The following is a 12887-nucleotide window of genomic DNA, read 5'->3' as shown; positions in this document are numbered from 1 at the left end:
CACACACACACAATCATGCGCGCACACACTCTTGCACACAAGGCACAGTAACACAGCAATCCATACATTGAGCCCGCCATTTTGTGACCCATGCCATGTGGTGAATAAGAATGTGTCTAACCAGCCGGGATTATGTTGCTCAATGTGTTCACTGCTGTGGTGCCAGCAGCACTGGACACAGTTGTGTAGCTCTTGTGTTGATTTTGACAAGGGCGGCACTCGGGCGCAGTTGTGTAGTTGTCTGTGTCCCTCTCTTGTTTTCAGGAAGAGATTTCCAAGTATGATAAGATCTGCGAGGAGGCGTATGAGAGATCCAAGGATGAGAAGATCATGCACATCAAGCACTGGCTGGACTCACCCTGGCCCGGTGAGCAACAACATAGACACATCCACCCACCATTCCTTCCATCCAGCTGTCCTTCCATCCATCCATTCGTCCATTCATCTGTCCATCCATCCAGCCATCCATTCATCCATCCATCTGTCCAGTCATTGTCCAACCATCCAGCCATCTGTCCATCCATCTATCCAACCATCTGTCCATTCAATCATCCATCCATTCATCCATCCAGCCATCCGTCCGTCCATCCAACCATCTGTCCATCCATCATCTACCCATTCATTCATTCATGTATTCACTGTATTACAGGGAGTTCTATAACTCATGCATCCTAGGCAGTATTCTCTATCCTGCAGTGTTATACAGCGTGGGTTCAGTGTGCTGGCCTGGGTTTCGCATGCAGAGGTTCACATCACATTGAAATGGATTCGTCCTTCTTAGCTTGAAGAAGTTTCTTATTGAATTGTAATAGCGAGACGGTCGATATTAACGTTAGAGCCAGCCATACAGACAGTGTATTCGTGTGGGTGTGTTGTCAGTGCCAGCGATACAGACACTATATTCGTGTGGGTGTGTTGTCAGTGCCAGCGATACAGACACTATATTCGTGTGGGTGTGTTGTCAGTGCCAGCGATACAGACAGTGTATTCGTGTGTGTTTTCGGTTTTAGAGCTGTGTTGTGATTTTGTTTCCAGGTTTTTTCACCCTGGACGGCCAGCCCAAGAGCATGAACTGCCCCCACACGGGGCTGAGCGAGGATGAGCTGACTCACATCGGAGAAGTGGCCAGCTCTGTGCCTGTGGAGGACTTCACCATTCACGGAGGTGACCGACGCCAACCACGAAACCTCTCTGTGTCTTCACGTCTCTCTCTGTCTGCTTGTCTATTGATCCGTCTGTCTCCATGTGGAGAACCTCACCCTTCACTGGTATTGTGTGTGTCTCGGCTGTAACCCTGCGCTAGTATTGTGTGTGTGTGTGTGGCTCTGTGACCCTGTGCTGGTATTATGTGTGTGTGTTCTTGTCTGTAACCCTGCGCGGGTATTGTGTGTGTGTGTGTGTGTGTGTGTGAGGTTCTTGTCTGTGACCCTGCGCTGGTATTGTGTCAGTGTGTGTGTGTGATGATCTTGTCTGTGACCCTGCGCTGGTATTGTGTCAGTGTGTGTGTGTGTGGGGGGCTCTTGTCTGTGACCCTGCGCTGGTATTCTGTGAGTGTGTGTGTGTGTGTCAGTGTGTGATGTTCTTGTCTGTGACCCTGCGCTGGTATTGTGTGTGTTTGTGTGTGTCAGTGTGTGTGTGGGGGGCTCTTGTCTGTGACCCTGCACTGGTATTGTGTGTGTGTGTGTGTGTGTGTCAGTGTGTGTGTGTGTGATGTGTGTGTGTGACCCTGCTCTGGTTGTGTGTGTGTTTGTGTGTGTCAGTGTGTGTGTGGGGGGCTCTTGTCTGTGACCCTGCGCTGGTATTGTGTGTGTGTGTGTGTGTGTGTGTGTGTGTGTGTGTGTGTGTGTGTGTGTGTGTGTGTGTGTGTGTGTGTGTGATGTTCTTGTCTGTGACCCTGCGCTGGTATTGTGTGTGTCAGTGTGTGTGTGGGGGGGCTCTTGTCTGTGACCCTGCGCTGGTATTGTGTGTGTGTGTGTGTGTGTGTGTGATGTTCTTGTCTGTGACCCTGCTCTGGTATTGTGTGTGTTTGTGTGTGTCAGTGTGTGTGTGTGTGTGTGTCTGTAGGGTGTGTTGTCTGTGTGTGTATTGTGTGTGTGTGTGTGTGTGTGTCAGTGTGTGATGTTCTTGTCTGTGACCCTGCGCTGGTATTGTGTGTGTTTGTGTGTGTCAGTGTGTGTGTGGGGGGCTCTTGTCTGTGACCCTGCGTTGGTATTGTGTGTGTGTGTGTGTGTGTGTGTGTGTGTGTGTGTGTGTGTGTGTGTGTGTGTGTCAGTGTGTGTGTTCTTGTCTGTGACCCTGCGCTGGTATTGTGTGTGTGTGTGTGTGTGTGGGGTTCTTGTCTGTGACCCTGCGCTGGTATTGTGTGTGTGTGTGTGTGTGTGTCAGTGTGTGATGTTCTTGTCTGTGACCCTGCGCTGGTATTGTGTGTGTGTGTGTGTGTGTGGGGGCTCCCGTCTGTGACCCTGCGCTGCCCATTGTGTGTGTGTGTGTGTGTGTGTGTGTGTGTGTGTGTGTGTGTCAGTGTGTGTGTTCTTGTCTGTGACCCTGCGCTGGTATTGTGTGTGTCAGTGTGTGATGTTCTTGTCTGTGACCCTGCGCTGGTATTGTGTGTGTCAGTGTGTGTGTGGGGGGCTCTTGTCTGTGACCCTGCGCTGGTATTGTGTGTGTTTGTGTGTGTCAGTGTGTGATGTTCTTGTCTGTGACCCTGCGCTGGTATTGTGTGTGTCAGTGTGTGTGTGTGTTCTTGTCTGTGACCCTGCGCTGGTATTGTGTGTGTCAGTGTGTGTCAGTGTGTGATCTTGTCTGTGACCCTGCGCTGGTATTGTGTGTGTCAGTGTGTGTGTGGTTCTTGTCTGTGACCCTGCGCTGGTATTGTGTGTGTGTGTGTGTGTGTGTGTGTGTGTGTGTGTGTGTGTGTGTGTGTGTCAGTGTGTGATGTTCTTGTCTGTGACCCTGCGCTGGTATTGTGTGTGTCAGTGTGTGATGTGTGTTGTGGTGGGGGTGTGTCAGACCCGCACTGTATTGCGTGTGTTGTGTGTGTGTGTGTGTGTGTGTGTTCTTGTCTGTGACCCTGCGCTGGTATTGTGTGTGTCAGTGTGTGATGTTCTTGTCTGTGACCCTGCGCTGGTATTGTGTGTGTGTGTGTGTGTCAGTGATGTTCTTGTCTGTGACCCTGCGCTGGTATTGTGTGTGTGTGTGTGTGTGTCAGTTCTGTGTGTGTGACCCTGCACTGGTATTGTGTGTGTGTGTGTGTGTGTGTGTGATGTTCTTGTCTGTGACCCTGCGCTGGTATTGTGTGTGTCAGTGTGTGTGTGTGGGGCTCTTGTCTGTGACCCTGCGCTGGTATTGTGTGTGTGTGTGTGTGTGTGTGTGTGTGTCAGTGTGTGATGTTCTTGTCTGTGACCCTGCGCTGGTATTGTGTGTGTGTGTGTGTGTGTGTGTGTGTGTGTGATGTTCTTGTCTGTGACCCTGTATTGTGTGTGTGTGTGTGTGTGTGTGTGTGTGTGTGTTGTGTGTCTGTGACCCTCCGCTGGTATTGTGTGTGTCAGTGTGTGTGTGTGTGTGTGTGTGTGTGTGTGTGTGTGTCTGTGATCCTGCGCTGGTATTGTGTGTGTGTGTGTGTGTGTGTGATGTTCTTGTCTGTGACCCTGCGCTGGTATTGTGTGTGTCAGTGTGTGTGTGTGTGTGTGTGTCTTGTCTGTGACCCTGCGCTGTCTGTGACCATGCGTCAGTGTGTGTGTGATGTTCTTGTCTGTGACCCTGCGCTGGTATTGTTTGTGTGTGTGTGTGTGTGTGTGTCTTGTGTGTGACCCTTGCGTGTGGTGTGTGTGTGTATTGTGTGTGTGTGTGTGTGTGTGTGTGTGTGTGTGTGTCAGTGTGTGAACACTTGTCTGTGACCATGCGCTGGTAGTGTGTGTGTGTGTGTGTGTGTGTGTGTGTCAGTGTGTGATGTTCTTGTCTGTGACCCTGCTCTGGTATTCTTTGTGTTTGCAGGTCTGAAGCGGATCCTGAAGAGCCGCGGGGACATGATAAAGTCCCGCACGGTGGACTGGGCGCTGGGGGAGTATATGGCTTTCGGCTCCCTGCTGAAGGAGGGGATCAACGTGCGGCTCAGTGGGCAGGACGTGGAGAGAGGCACCTTCAGGTGGGGGGAGGAAGGGGGTCAGAAACACTGACCATTTAACCAGAAATGCAGATGCTTTAAAATTATGAATGGTTGAACGTTTAGGTACGTTTATTTTTAATGCAAACCAAATACAGAGCAAGGTGCAGACAAGCCCTTGCTCAGGTCTGTCCTGTTAAGCGAAGCCTGTGATCTACCCGCTCTGCACCGGGGGTCTTGTGCACAGTGCATGTCTTGCTCTGTGTCTTCAAAAAGATTTCTGTCAAAACCATTTTGCGTCATTTAATTTCTCTAATAGTATTTCAACTTTGAACTATTGTTGGTTTTTTGTTTTTTCCTGGAAATATGGATGATTTAACACTTGTTTATTCTCTCTCTCTTTCTCTCTCTCTCTCTCTCTCTCTCTCCTCTCAGCCATCGTCACCATGTGCTGCATGATCAGAATGTGGATAAGAGGACCTGCATCCCCATGAACCACCTTTGGCCCAACCAGGCCCAATACACTGTGTGCAACAGCTCCCTGTCTGAGTACGGGGTACTGGGTGAGTCCCTAACACCGTGTGCAACAGCTCCCTGTGTGAGTACGAGGTGCTGGGTGAGTACACAGGGGTGGGAATAAGACTCCTGTTGCACAGCAGTTTGATCCATTCCTGGTTTCACTGTGAGTTTAATCAGACACACCTGAGCATGTTAACTAGACACATTGGGGCTGATCAAGCTGGTTTTAAAACCTGGAGGAATGGGTGAATCTGCTCTACAATAGGAGTTTGCTTCAATCCCTGTTGTAAGTGTTCCAGGTGTATTTCCTGCGCAGTCAGGGCTGTGATACAAAGAGTGCAAGAGAAGAGACGAGAAGGCACTCTGTTTGATTAGAGGTCATCAGATCTGTTTGAATGGGAGTTACAAGTGTAGATGCTGCTAATAGGCTCTGATGGGGACGTGACTTACGACTGTTATAATCACCACTACTGCTGTTATTTATCGCTGTCTCTCTCTCACTCTCTCGCTCTCTCTCTCGCTGTCTCTTTGTCTCTCTCTGTGTGTTCAGGGTTCGAGCTGGGCTTCGCCATGGCCAGTCCCAATGCGCTGGTTCTGTGGGAAGCTCAGTTTGGGGATTTCCACAACACAGCCCAGGGAATCATCGACCAGTTCATCTGCCCGGGCCAGGCCAAGTGGGTCCGGCAGAACGGCATTGTGCTGCTCCTGCCCCACGGCATGGAGGGAATGGTGAGAGACAGAGCCACTGCATCGCACACAGTGACCCCAGAGCCACTGCATGGCACACAGTGACCCCAGAGCCACTGCATGGCACACAGTGACCCCAGAGCCACTGCATCGCACACAGTGACCCCAGAGCCACTGCATGGCACACAGTGACCCCACAGCCACTGCATGGCACACAGTGACCCCAGAGCCACTGCATCGCACACAGTGACCCCAGAGCCACTGCATCACACACAGTGACCCCAGAGCCACTGCATCACACACAGTGACCCCAGAGCCACTGCATGGCACACAGTGACCCCAGAGCCACTGCATGGCACACAGTGACCCCAGAGCCACTGCATCACACAGTGACCCCAGAGCCACTCTCAACCATCGCACACAGTGACCCCAGAGTCACTCTCAACCATCGCACACAGTGACCCCAGAGTCGCTCTCAACCATCGCACACAGTGACCCCAGAGCCACTGCATCACAGTGACCCCAGAGTCACTGCATCGCACACAGTGACCCCAGAGCCACTGCATCGCACACAGTGACCCCAGAGCCACTGCATGGCACACAGTGACCCCAGAGCCACTGCATGGCACACAGTGACCCCAGAGCCACTGCATCGCACACAGTGACCCCAGAGCCACTGCATCGCACACAGTGACCCCAGAGTCACTGCATCACACAGTGACCCCAGAGTCACTCTCAACCATCGCACACAGTGACCCCAGAGTCACTCTCAACCATCGCACACAGTGACCCCAGAGCCACTGCATCACACACAGTGACCCCAGAGCCACTGCATGGCACACAGTGACCCCAGAGCCACTGCATCGCACACAGTGACCCCAGAGCCACTGCATCACACACAGTGACCCCAGAGCCACTGCATCACACACAGTGACCCCAGAGCCACTGCATCACACACAGTGACCCCAGAGCCACTGCATCGCACACAGTGACCCCAGAGCCACTCTCAACCATCGCACACAGTGACCCCAGAGCCACTGCATCACACACAGTGACCCCAGAGCCACTCTCAACCATCACACAGTGACCCCAGAGTCACTCTCAACCATCACACAGTGACCCCAGAGCCACTGCATCACACACAGTGACCCCAGAGCCACTGCATCACACACAGTGACCCCAGAGTCACTCTCAACATCACACACAGTGACCCCAGAGTCACTCTCAACCATCGCACACAGTGACCCCAGAGTCGCTCTCAACCATCGCACACAGTGACCCCAGAGCCACTGCATCGCACACAGTGACCCCAGAGCCACTGCATCACACACAGTGACCCCAGAGCCACTGCATCACACACAGTGACCCCAGAGCCACTCATCAACATCGCACACAGTGACCCCAGAGCACACAGTGACCCCAGAGCCACTCCCAACATCGCACACAGTGACCCCAGAGCCACTGCATCGCACACAGTGACCCCAGAGCCACTCTCAACCATCGCACACAGTGACCCCAGAGCCACTGCATCGCACACAGTGACCCCAGAGCCACTGTCAACCATCACACAGTGACCCCAGAGTCACTGCATCACACAGTGACCCCAGAGTCACTCTCAACCATCGCACACAGTGACCCCAGAGTCACTCTGAACCATCGCACACAGTGACCCCAGAGTCGCTCTCAACCATCACACACAGTGACCCCAGAGTCACTGCATCGCACACAGTGACCCCAGAGTCACTCTGCAACCATCACACACAGTGACCCCAGAGTCACTGCATCACACAGTGACCCCAGAGTCGCTCTCAACCATCACACACAGTGACCCCAGAGTCACTGCATCACAGTGACCCCAGAGTCACTCTCAACCATCACACACAGTGACCCCAGAGTCACTCTCAACCATCGCACACAGTGACCCCAGAGTCACTGCATCACAGTGACCCCAGAGTCACTCTCAACCATCGCACACAGTGACCCCAGAGTCACTCTCAACCGTCACACACAGTGACCCCAGAGTCACTCTGAACCATCGCACACAGTGACCCCAGAGTCACTCTGAACCATCGCACACAGTGACCCCAGAGTCGCTCTCAACCGTCACACACAGTGACCCCAGAGTCACTCTGAACCATCGCACACAGTGACCCCAGAGTCACTCTCAACCATCACACACACCGGAGAGTAGTCCAGGGCAGGGGTGAGGGGGGATGATGAAGAAACGAGGCAGTTGAAGCTACCGGCTGTACCGTGTAGACGCTGCCTGATTTGCTGCACGATCCCGTGCTGGTAAAGATGTGATTGTGAGTGGCGTGGATACTTGGCGGGTCAAGTATTACTGATTGATTGATTGATTGATTGATTTCTCCAGGGGCCCGAACACTCCTCAGCTCGGCCAGAGCGGTTCCTGCAGATGTGCAATGATGACTCGGACATGTTCCCGGTGAGTGAAGCTCCTCACTGATACGAAGACTCATCCCGTTGTTTTTTTTGTTTGTTTGTTTGTTTTTTCTGTTTTGATTTGAAGAAAATCACTGAAGATTTTGCGGTCCAGCCGCTCTGCAATAGGAGTCTTATTTCCATCACTGTTTTTATAGCACTCACAGAACACTAACTGATTACACGTAGTTAGACCGTAGACCTTGGTTAGCTTTTCTTTGTGTGGCTTCTATCCATTTCATATTAAAGCCTGGAATGGATGAGACACCTTTGCAATAGGAATGTTCTTATCATGCCTGCTGTGAACTTTATAGAGCTATCCGATGGGTATCTTCTGCTCTGCACTGAATGTAGCTCACTGAGCTGTAAGCGACTCTGCAGCAGCAGTTGTTGATCAAGCAGAGTGCACCTCCTAGTCTCAAGTCACTATGGATAAAAACGTCTTCTGTATGTCTAATTAAGTGCTGTTTGAGAGTCTCCTTTTTTGTTTTGTTATAGAAAATCACAGGTGATTTTGCAATGCGCCAGCTGTACGACTGTAACTGGATCGTGGTGAATTGCTCGACCCCAGCCAACTACTTCCATGTGCTGAGACGACAGATCCTGCAGCCCTTCAGGAAGCCGGTGAGTGCCGGCGGCCCACGTTTTATTCATGGGTTTCGATTTTATGATGTGGAAATTGTTTTTCAACATTTTTGGCAGGACCCCATAGAGTTCACACAAAATGTTTTTAAAATTTCTAAATACATAATCAAAAAACCATGACAAGTGGATAGAAATGTGTAACTGCTAGACAGACATGCCACTGATATGCCAATTCCTGCTCTACAATTTGTCTGTATTATATATATATATGGACTATATATATATATGTCTTAGGGTTTGTTATAAATATGTAAATAAACTTACTGCAGCACTAATGCATGCTGTCTGTAGTTCACACGTGTACAGCTCTGGCCAAAAGCATTGCACCCCCCTGTAGAATGAACTCATTCTGCTTCATGAAGTCAAATGAAATCTGAATGTTAACACACTGAATTACACTCCAGCGCTTTTCTACTTTTCCCCACATACTAAATGGAAAACTGAGAAAGTGACACTTTGAAATCTGACATGAAATACTACTGCAGCACTGCTGTGGCTTCCGCTAGGCTTTGTTTTGTGATAACGTTTAGTGGTTTCTCTTTGATAACATGATGTTAAATAAAAGATCTAAATTACGTTCATGTAGTTTTATTATTATTTTTGTTTCAGCCCTATAATTCTAGGGGCTGTAACCCTTTTGGCTCAGCTGTGTGCACTCATTATTAGTGGAGCAACTGCCAGTAACTTCCAATGGTGAGGGGAAGTGACTTTTAATGACATTTCTGGAAGTGTCTTTATTTTGTGTTTGTTTTTCCAGCTCATCATCTTCACACCCAAGTCTCTGCTTCGTCACCCTGAGGCCAAGTCCAGCTTCGACGACATGAACTCAGGTCAGCCACACGACCCCCATCGCCGCCGGCAGGGATGGGAGTGAGACTCCGGCTGCATAGCAGTGTGATCCAGTCCTGGTTTCACTAGGAGTTTAATAATAAGACACACCTGAGCCTTGTTACCTAGACACACTGTGGGCTGATCAAGCTGGTAGTAAAACCTAATCTACTGCAGATATAACTCGCTGTGATCCTGACTGGCTGCATCCTAGTTCATATTGTATTCCAGCAGTATTATTATTATTATTATTACACTTACTGTAAACTACACTGTGTTTAAATATGAAGCTTGCATTGGAACCCTGTGCTGCCCTGGAACACCTGTGCGAGTCGCCTGGGATAAAGGTGTCTGACACAATAATAACTGTCTGTTTGTTTGTTTCTCCACAGGGACGGACTTCCTGCGGCTGATCCCGGATGTCAGCGCAGCGTCTCGGAGCACGGCCGCAGTGAAGAGGCTTGTGTTCTGCACCGGGAAGGTTTACTACGAGCTGAACCGCGAGCGAACGACCCGGGGCATGGAGGCTGACGTCGCCATCGCCAGGATCGAGCAGGTCGGTGCAGCCGCAGCGCCGAGGCAGAGCTGCACCAGGACATTATTCCACTGAGTCATTGATTTGATTGGATCGAGCTCTCCACAGTCGAGGGTCGTTCTTATTGGTGCGGATTTAACACACAGTGTGAAACGAGGGAAGAAACTTTGGGTTTTTATGTAGTGCCTTTCATAACAGCGCTATCACAAAACGCTGAAAAATTGAGAATAAGCCAAGTCAAAAAGATATGTTTTTGACCTATTTTTAAATATCAAAAGTGAGCCAGCCAGGCGAACAGTCTCAGGGAAAGAATTCCAGAGTGTGGATCGCTGTTCTCTGCAGAGTAAGAAAAGCATCGCCCATCACAAACCCGAGCAGGTGTTTCTTCACTCGTTTCACTGTGAATGTAAACCAGCCCTATCGACACCAGAGATCCTCCCCTGATTTCAGTGGAGAGCTGGATCAATAATCAACACCGAGTCCATGCAGGAAAGTCCAGAGTCCTTTTCAATAACTTTTAGTAACATAGTACTGACTGCTTGAGGTAGTGACTATGATCTGCAGTAGTTGTGTGTTTGGAGTAGTGACTCTGATCTGCAGTACTGTGTTTGCTTGCTGTTTTTGTAGCTGTCTCCCTTCCCCTTTGATCTGGTGAAGGCGGAGGTTGAGCGCTTCCCCAATGCAGAGCTGGTGTGGTGCCAGGAGGAGCACAAGAACCAGGGATACTACGACTACGTGAAGCCACGCATCCGGACCACCATCAACCGCGAGCGACCCGTCTGGTAACTCCGCCCTGCTTTCCTGTCCTCCTCCTCCTGTGGGGGTTGTGTTGGTATTGCTAGCAGCATTGCTGCGGGTGGGGGTTGCGTTGGTATTGCTAGCAGCATCGCTGCGGGTGGGGGTTGCGTTGGTATTGCTAGCAGCATCGCTGCGGGTGGGGGTTGCGTTGGTATTGCTAGCAGCATCGCTGCGGGTGGGGGTTGCGTTGGTGTTGCTAGCAGCATCGCTGCGGGTGGGGGTTGCGTTGGTGTTGCTAGCAGCATCGCTGCGGGTGGGGGTTGCGTTGGTATTGCTAGCAGCATTGCTGCGGGTGCGTTGGTATTGCTAGCAGCATCGCTGCGGGTATTGCTAGGGGGTTTGCGTTGGTATTGCTAGCAGCATCGCTGCGGGTGGGGGTTGCGTTGGTATTGCTAGCAGCATCGCTGCGGGTGGGGGTTGCGTTGGTATTGCTAGCAGCATCGCTGCGGGTGGGGGTTGCGTTGGTATTGCTAGCAGCATCGCTGCGGGTGGGGGTTGCGTTGGTGTTGCTAGCAGCATCGCTGCGGGTGGGGGTTGCGTTGGTATTGCTAGCAGCATCGCTGCGGGTGGGGGTTGCGTTGGTATTGCTAGCTAGCAGCATCGCTGCGGGTGGGGGTTGCGTTGGTATTGCTAGCAGCATCGCTGCGGGTGGGGGTTGCGTTGGTATTGCTAGCAGCATCGCTGCGGGTGGGGGTTGCGTTGGTATTGCTAGCAGCATCGCTGCGGGTGGGGGTTGCGTTGGTATTGCTAGCAGCATCGCTGCGGGTGGGGGTTGCGTTGGTATTGCTAGCAGCATTGCTGCGGGTGGGGGTTGCGTTGGTATTGCTAGCAGCATCGCTGCGGGTGGGGGTTGCGTTGGTATTGCTAGCAGCATATTGCTAGCAGCATTGCTGCGGGTGGGGGTTGCGTTGGTTTGCTAGCAGCATTCTGCGGGTGGGGGTTGCGTTGGTATTGCTAGCAGCATCTGCGGGTGGGGGTTGCGTTGGTATTGCTAGCAGCATTCTGCGGGTGGGGGTTGCGTTGGTATTGCTAGCAGCATCGCTGTTAGTGTTGTAATTACTATTTTTCGGCTGTGTTAGTATATATGTTCTCATTCTGTTATTACTCCTCTCCCTTCTCGCTCTCCCCTCCTCAGGTATGCCGGCCGTGACCCCGCCGCGGCCCCTGCCACTGGTAACAAACACACTCACCTGCAGGAGCTGAAGCGCTTTCTGGACACGACCTTCAATCTGGAGGCCTTCAAGGGGCTGTCCTAGAGGGGTCCCCCGTCCCCCCACACTGTCCACATTCAGTCTTCAACATGGGGGGCCTTCGAGGGGGTCCCCTCCCCCCCCGCACTCTGCAAACTCACCTCCACTACTCCTGTCAGCCTGTCCGTCCGCCCAGAAAAAATTAAACTGCAAACGAAGTCTAGGGTGTGATTTTAAGCTCTGGACGCTTCAGTTTTGTCCTCCTCGACAGTGTCTGACTCCTGGAGCCTAAGGGACGCCAGCACTGTAATCTGTGCATGCTACTGACATCTTACATCCTGTTCCTGAATCATTATTATTATTATTATTATTATTTTTTCTATTTTTTTTTTTTCAAAATCAAAATATATATTACAAGGGATAGAATAAATAAACACACACACGAAACAAACCCAAAGAAAACATGACAGATGGATAAGACTTTCGCAAATCAATCAGTCATTAAAAACCAACCAATGCAGAATTAATAACAATACATAAAACAAAAAACAATTTAAAAACCACTGAAGCAGAAATCATGTGAAGTACAGAACGAACAGACCGGCCACTGGGCAGGCAAAGGTGTCTCCTGCTGCCTCTCCTTCCACCTGAAATGCATCGTTTCAATACAGAAAATAATGCATTTACACATACACACACACACACACACACAGACACTCTGAGACACACATACACATGAGCTGTTAACAAGCAAATCTGTCTGTCTGTCTAGATATATCTATAAATGGATATATAGATATAGAGATCTATATATATAACAGAGTGCAGTTTGTACAGTTTGTGAATTAGGGAATTTTCTATTTGAGTGACGGGCTGTGTTGTTGCCTGCATGCTTTGAGAGAGCTGGTTTGAGGTCTGGGTTACAGAGCAGTTCACAGTGTGTGTGTGTGTGTGTGTGTGTGTATTCTGTTACTGTGGTACAGCTCTGTGTGTCTGTCCTCAGTGTCGCAGTACAAGCAGCTCGACCCTGTGCCAAACCCAAGAGAAACTAAACAGGGCGGCTTTAACAGACTACCTAAAGAAAAATAAAAGAGATCAAATAATCACCACTCGCGTTAGGAAAGATCTTTCTGGGATACAA

General features: G+C 50.6%; 1 protein-coding gene across 3 annotated transcripts in view; it reads left to right on the top strand.

The window, feature by feature from the left end:
- LOC121302215 (2-oxoglutarate dehydrogenase, mitochondrial) overlaps positions 1 to 12450 on the top strand; it is a 40384-nt gene extending 27934 nt beyond the window's left edge. For all 3 annotated transcript variants that reach the window (XM_041232043.1, XM_041232045.1, XM_041232044.1), the window contains 11 exons: positions 265 to 367; positions 1036 to 1164; positions 3994 to 4144; positions 4538 to 4665; positions 5172 to 5350; positions 7683 to 7754; positions 8249 to 8374; positions 9153 to 9225; positions 9616 to 9779; positions 10386 to 10540; positions 11692 to 12450. In XM_041232043.1, coding sequence (XP_041087977.1) covers positions 265 to 367; positions 1036 to 1164; positions 3994 to 4144; positions 4538 to 4665; positions 5172 to 5350; positions 7683 to 7754; positions 8249 to 8374; positions 9153 to 9225; positions 9616 to 9779; positions 10386 to 10540; positions 11692 to 11812 — 1401 coding nt within the window. In that variant the 3' untranslated portion in view covers positions 11813 to 12450. The remainder of the gene's footprint in view (positions 1 to 264; positions 368 to 1035; positions 1165 to 3993; positions 4145 to 4537; positions 4666 to 5171; positions 5351 to 7682; positions 7755 to 8248; positions 8375 to 9152; positions 9226 to 9615; positions 9780 to 10385; positions 10541 to 11691) is intronic.
- The last annotated feature ends 437 nt before the right edge of the window (positions 12451 to 12887 follow it).

This window comes from Polyodon spathula, chromosome 29 (assembly GCF_017654505.1).
Source record: "Polyodon spathula isolate WHYD16114869_AA chromosome 29, ASM1765450v1, whole genome shotgun sequence".
Taxonomy (NCBI): Eukaryota; Metazoa; Chordata; class Actinopteri; order Acipenseriformes; family Polyodontidae; genus Polyodon; species Polyodon spathula.
The sequence above is the reverse complement of the archived record's forward strand: the minus strand, read 5'-3'. Positions and strand labels throughout refer to the sequence as shown.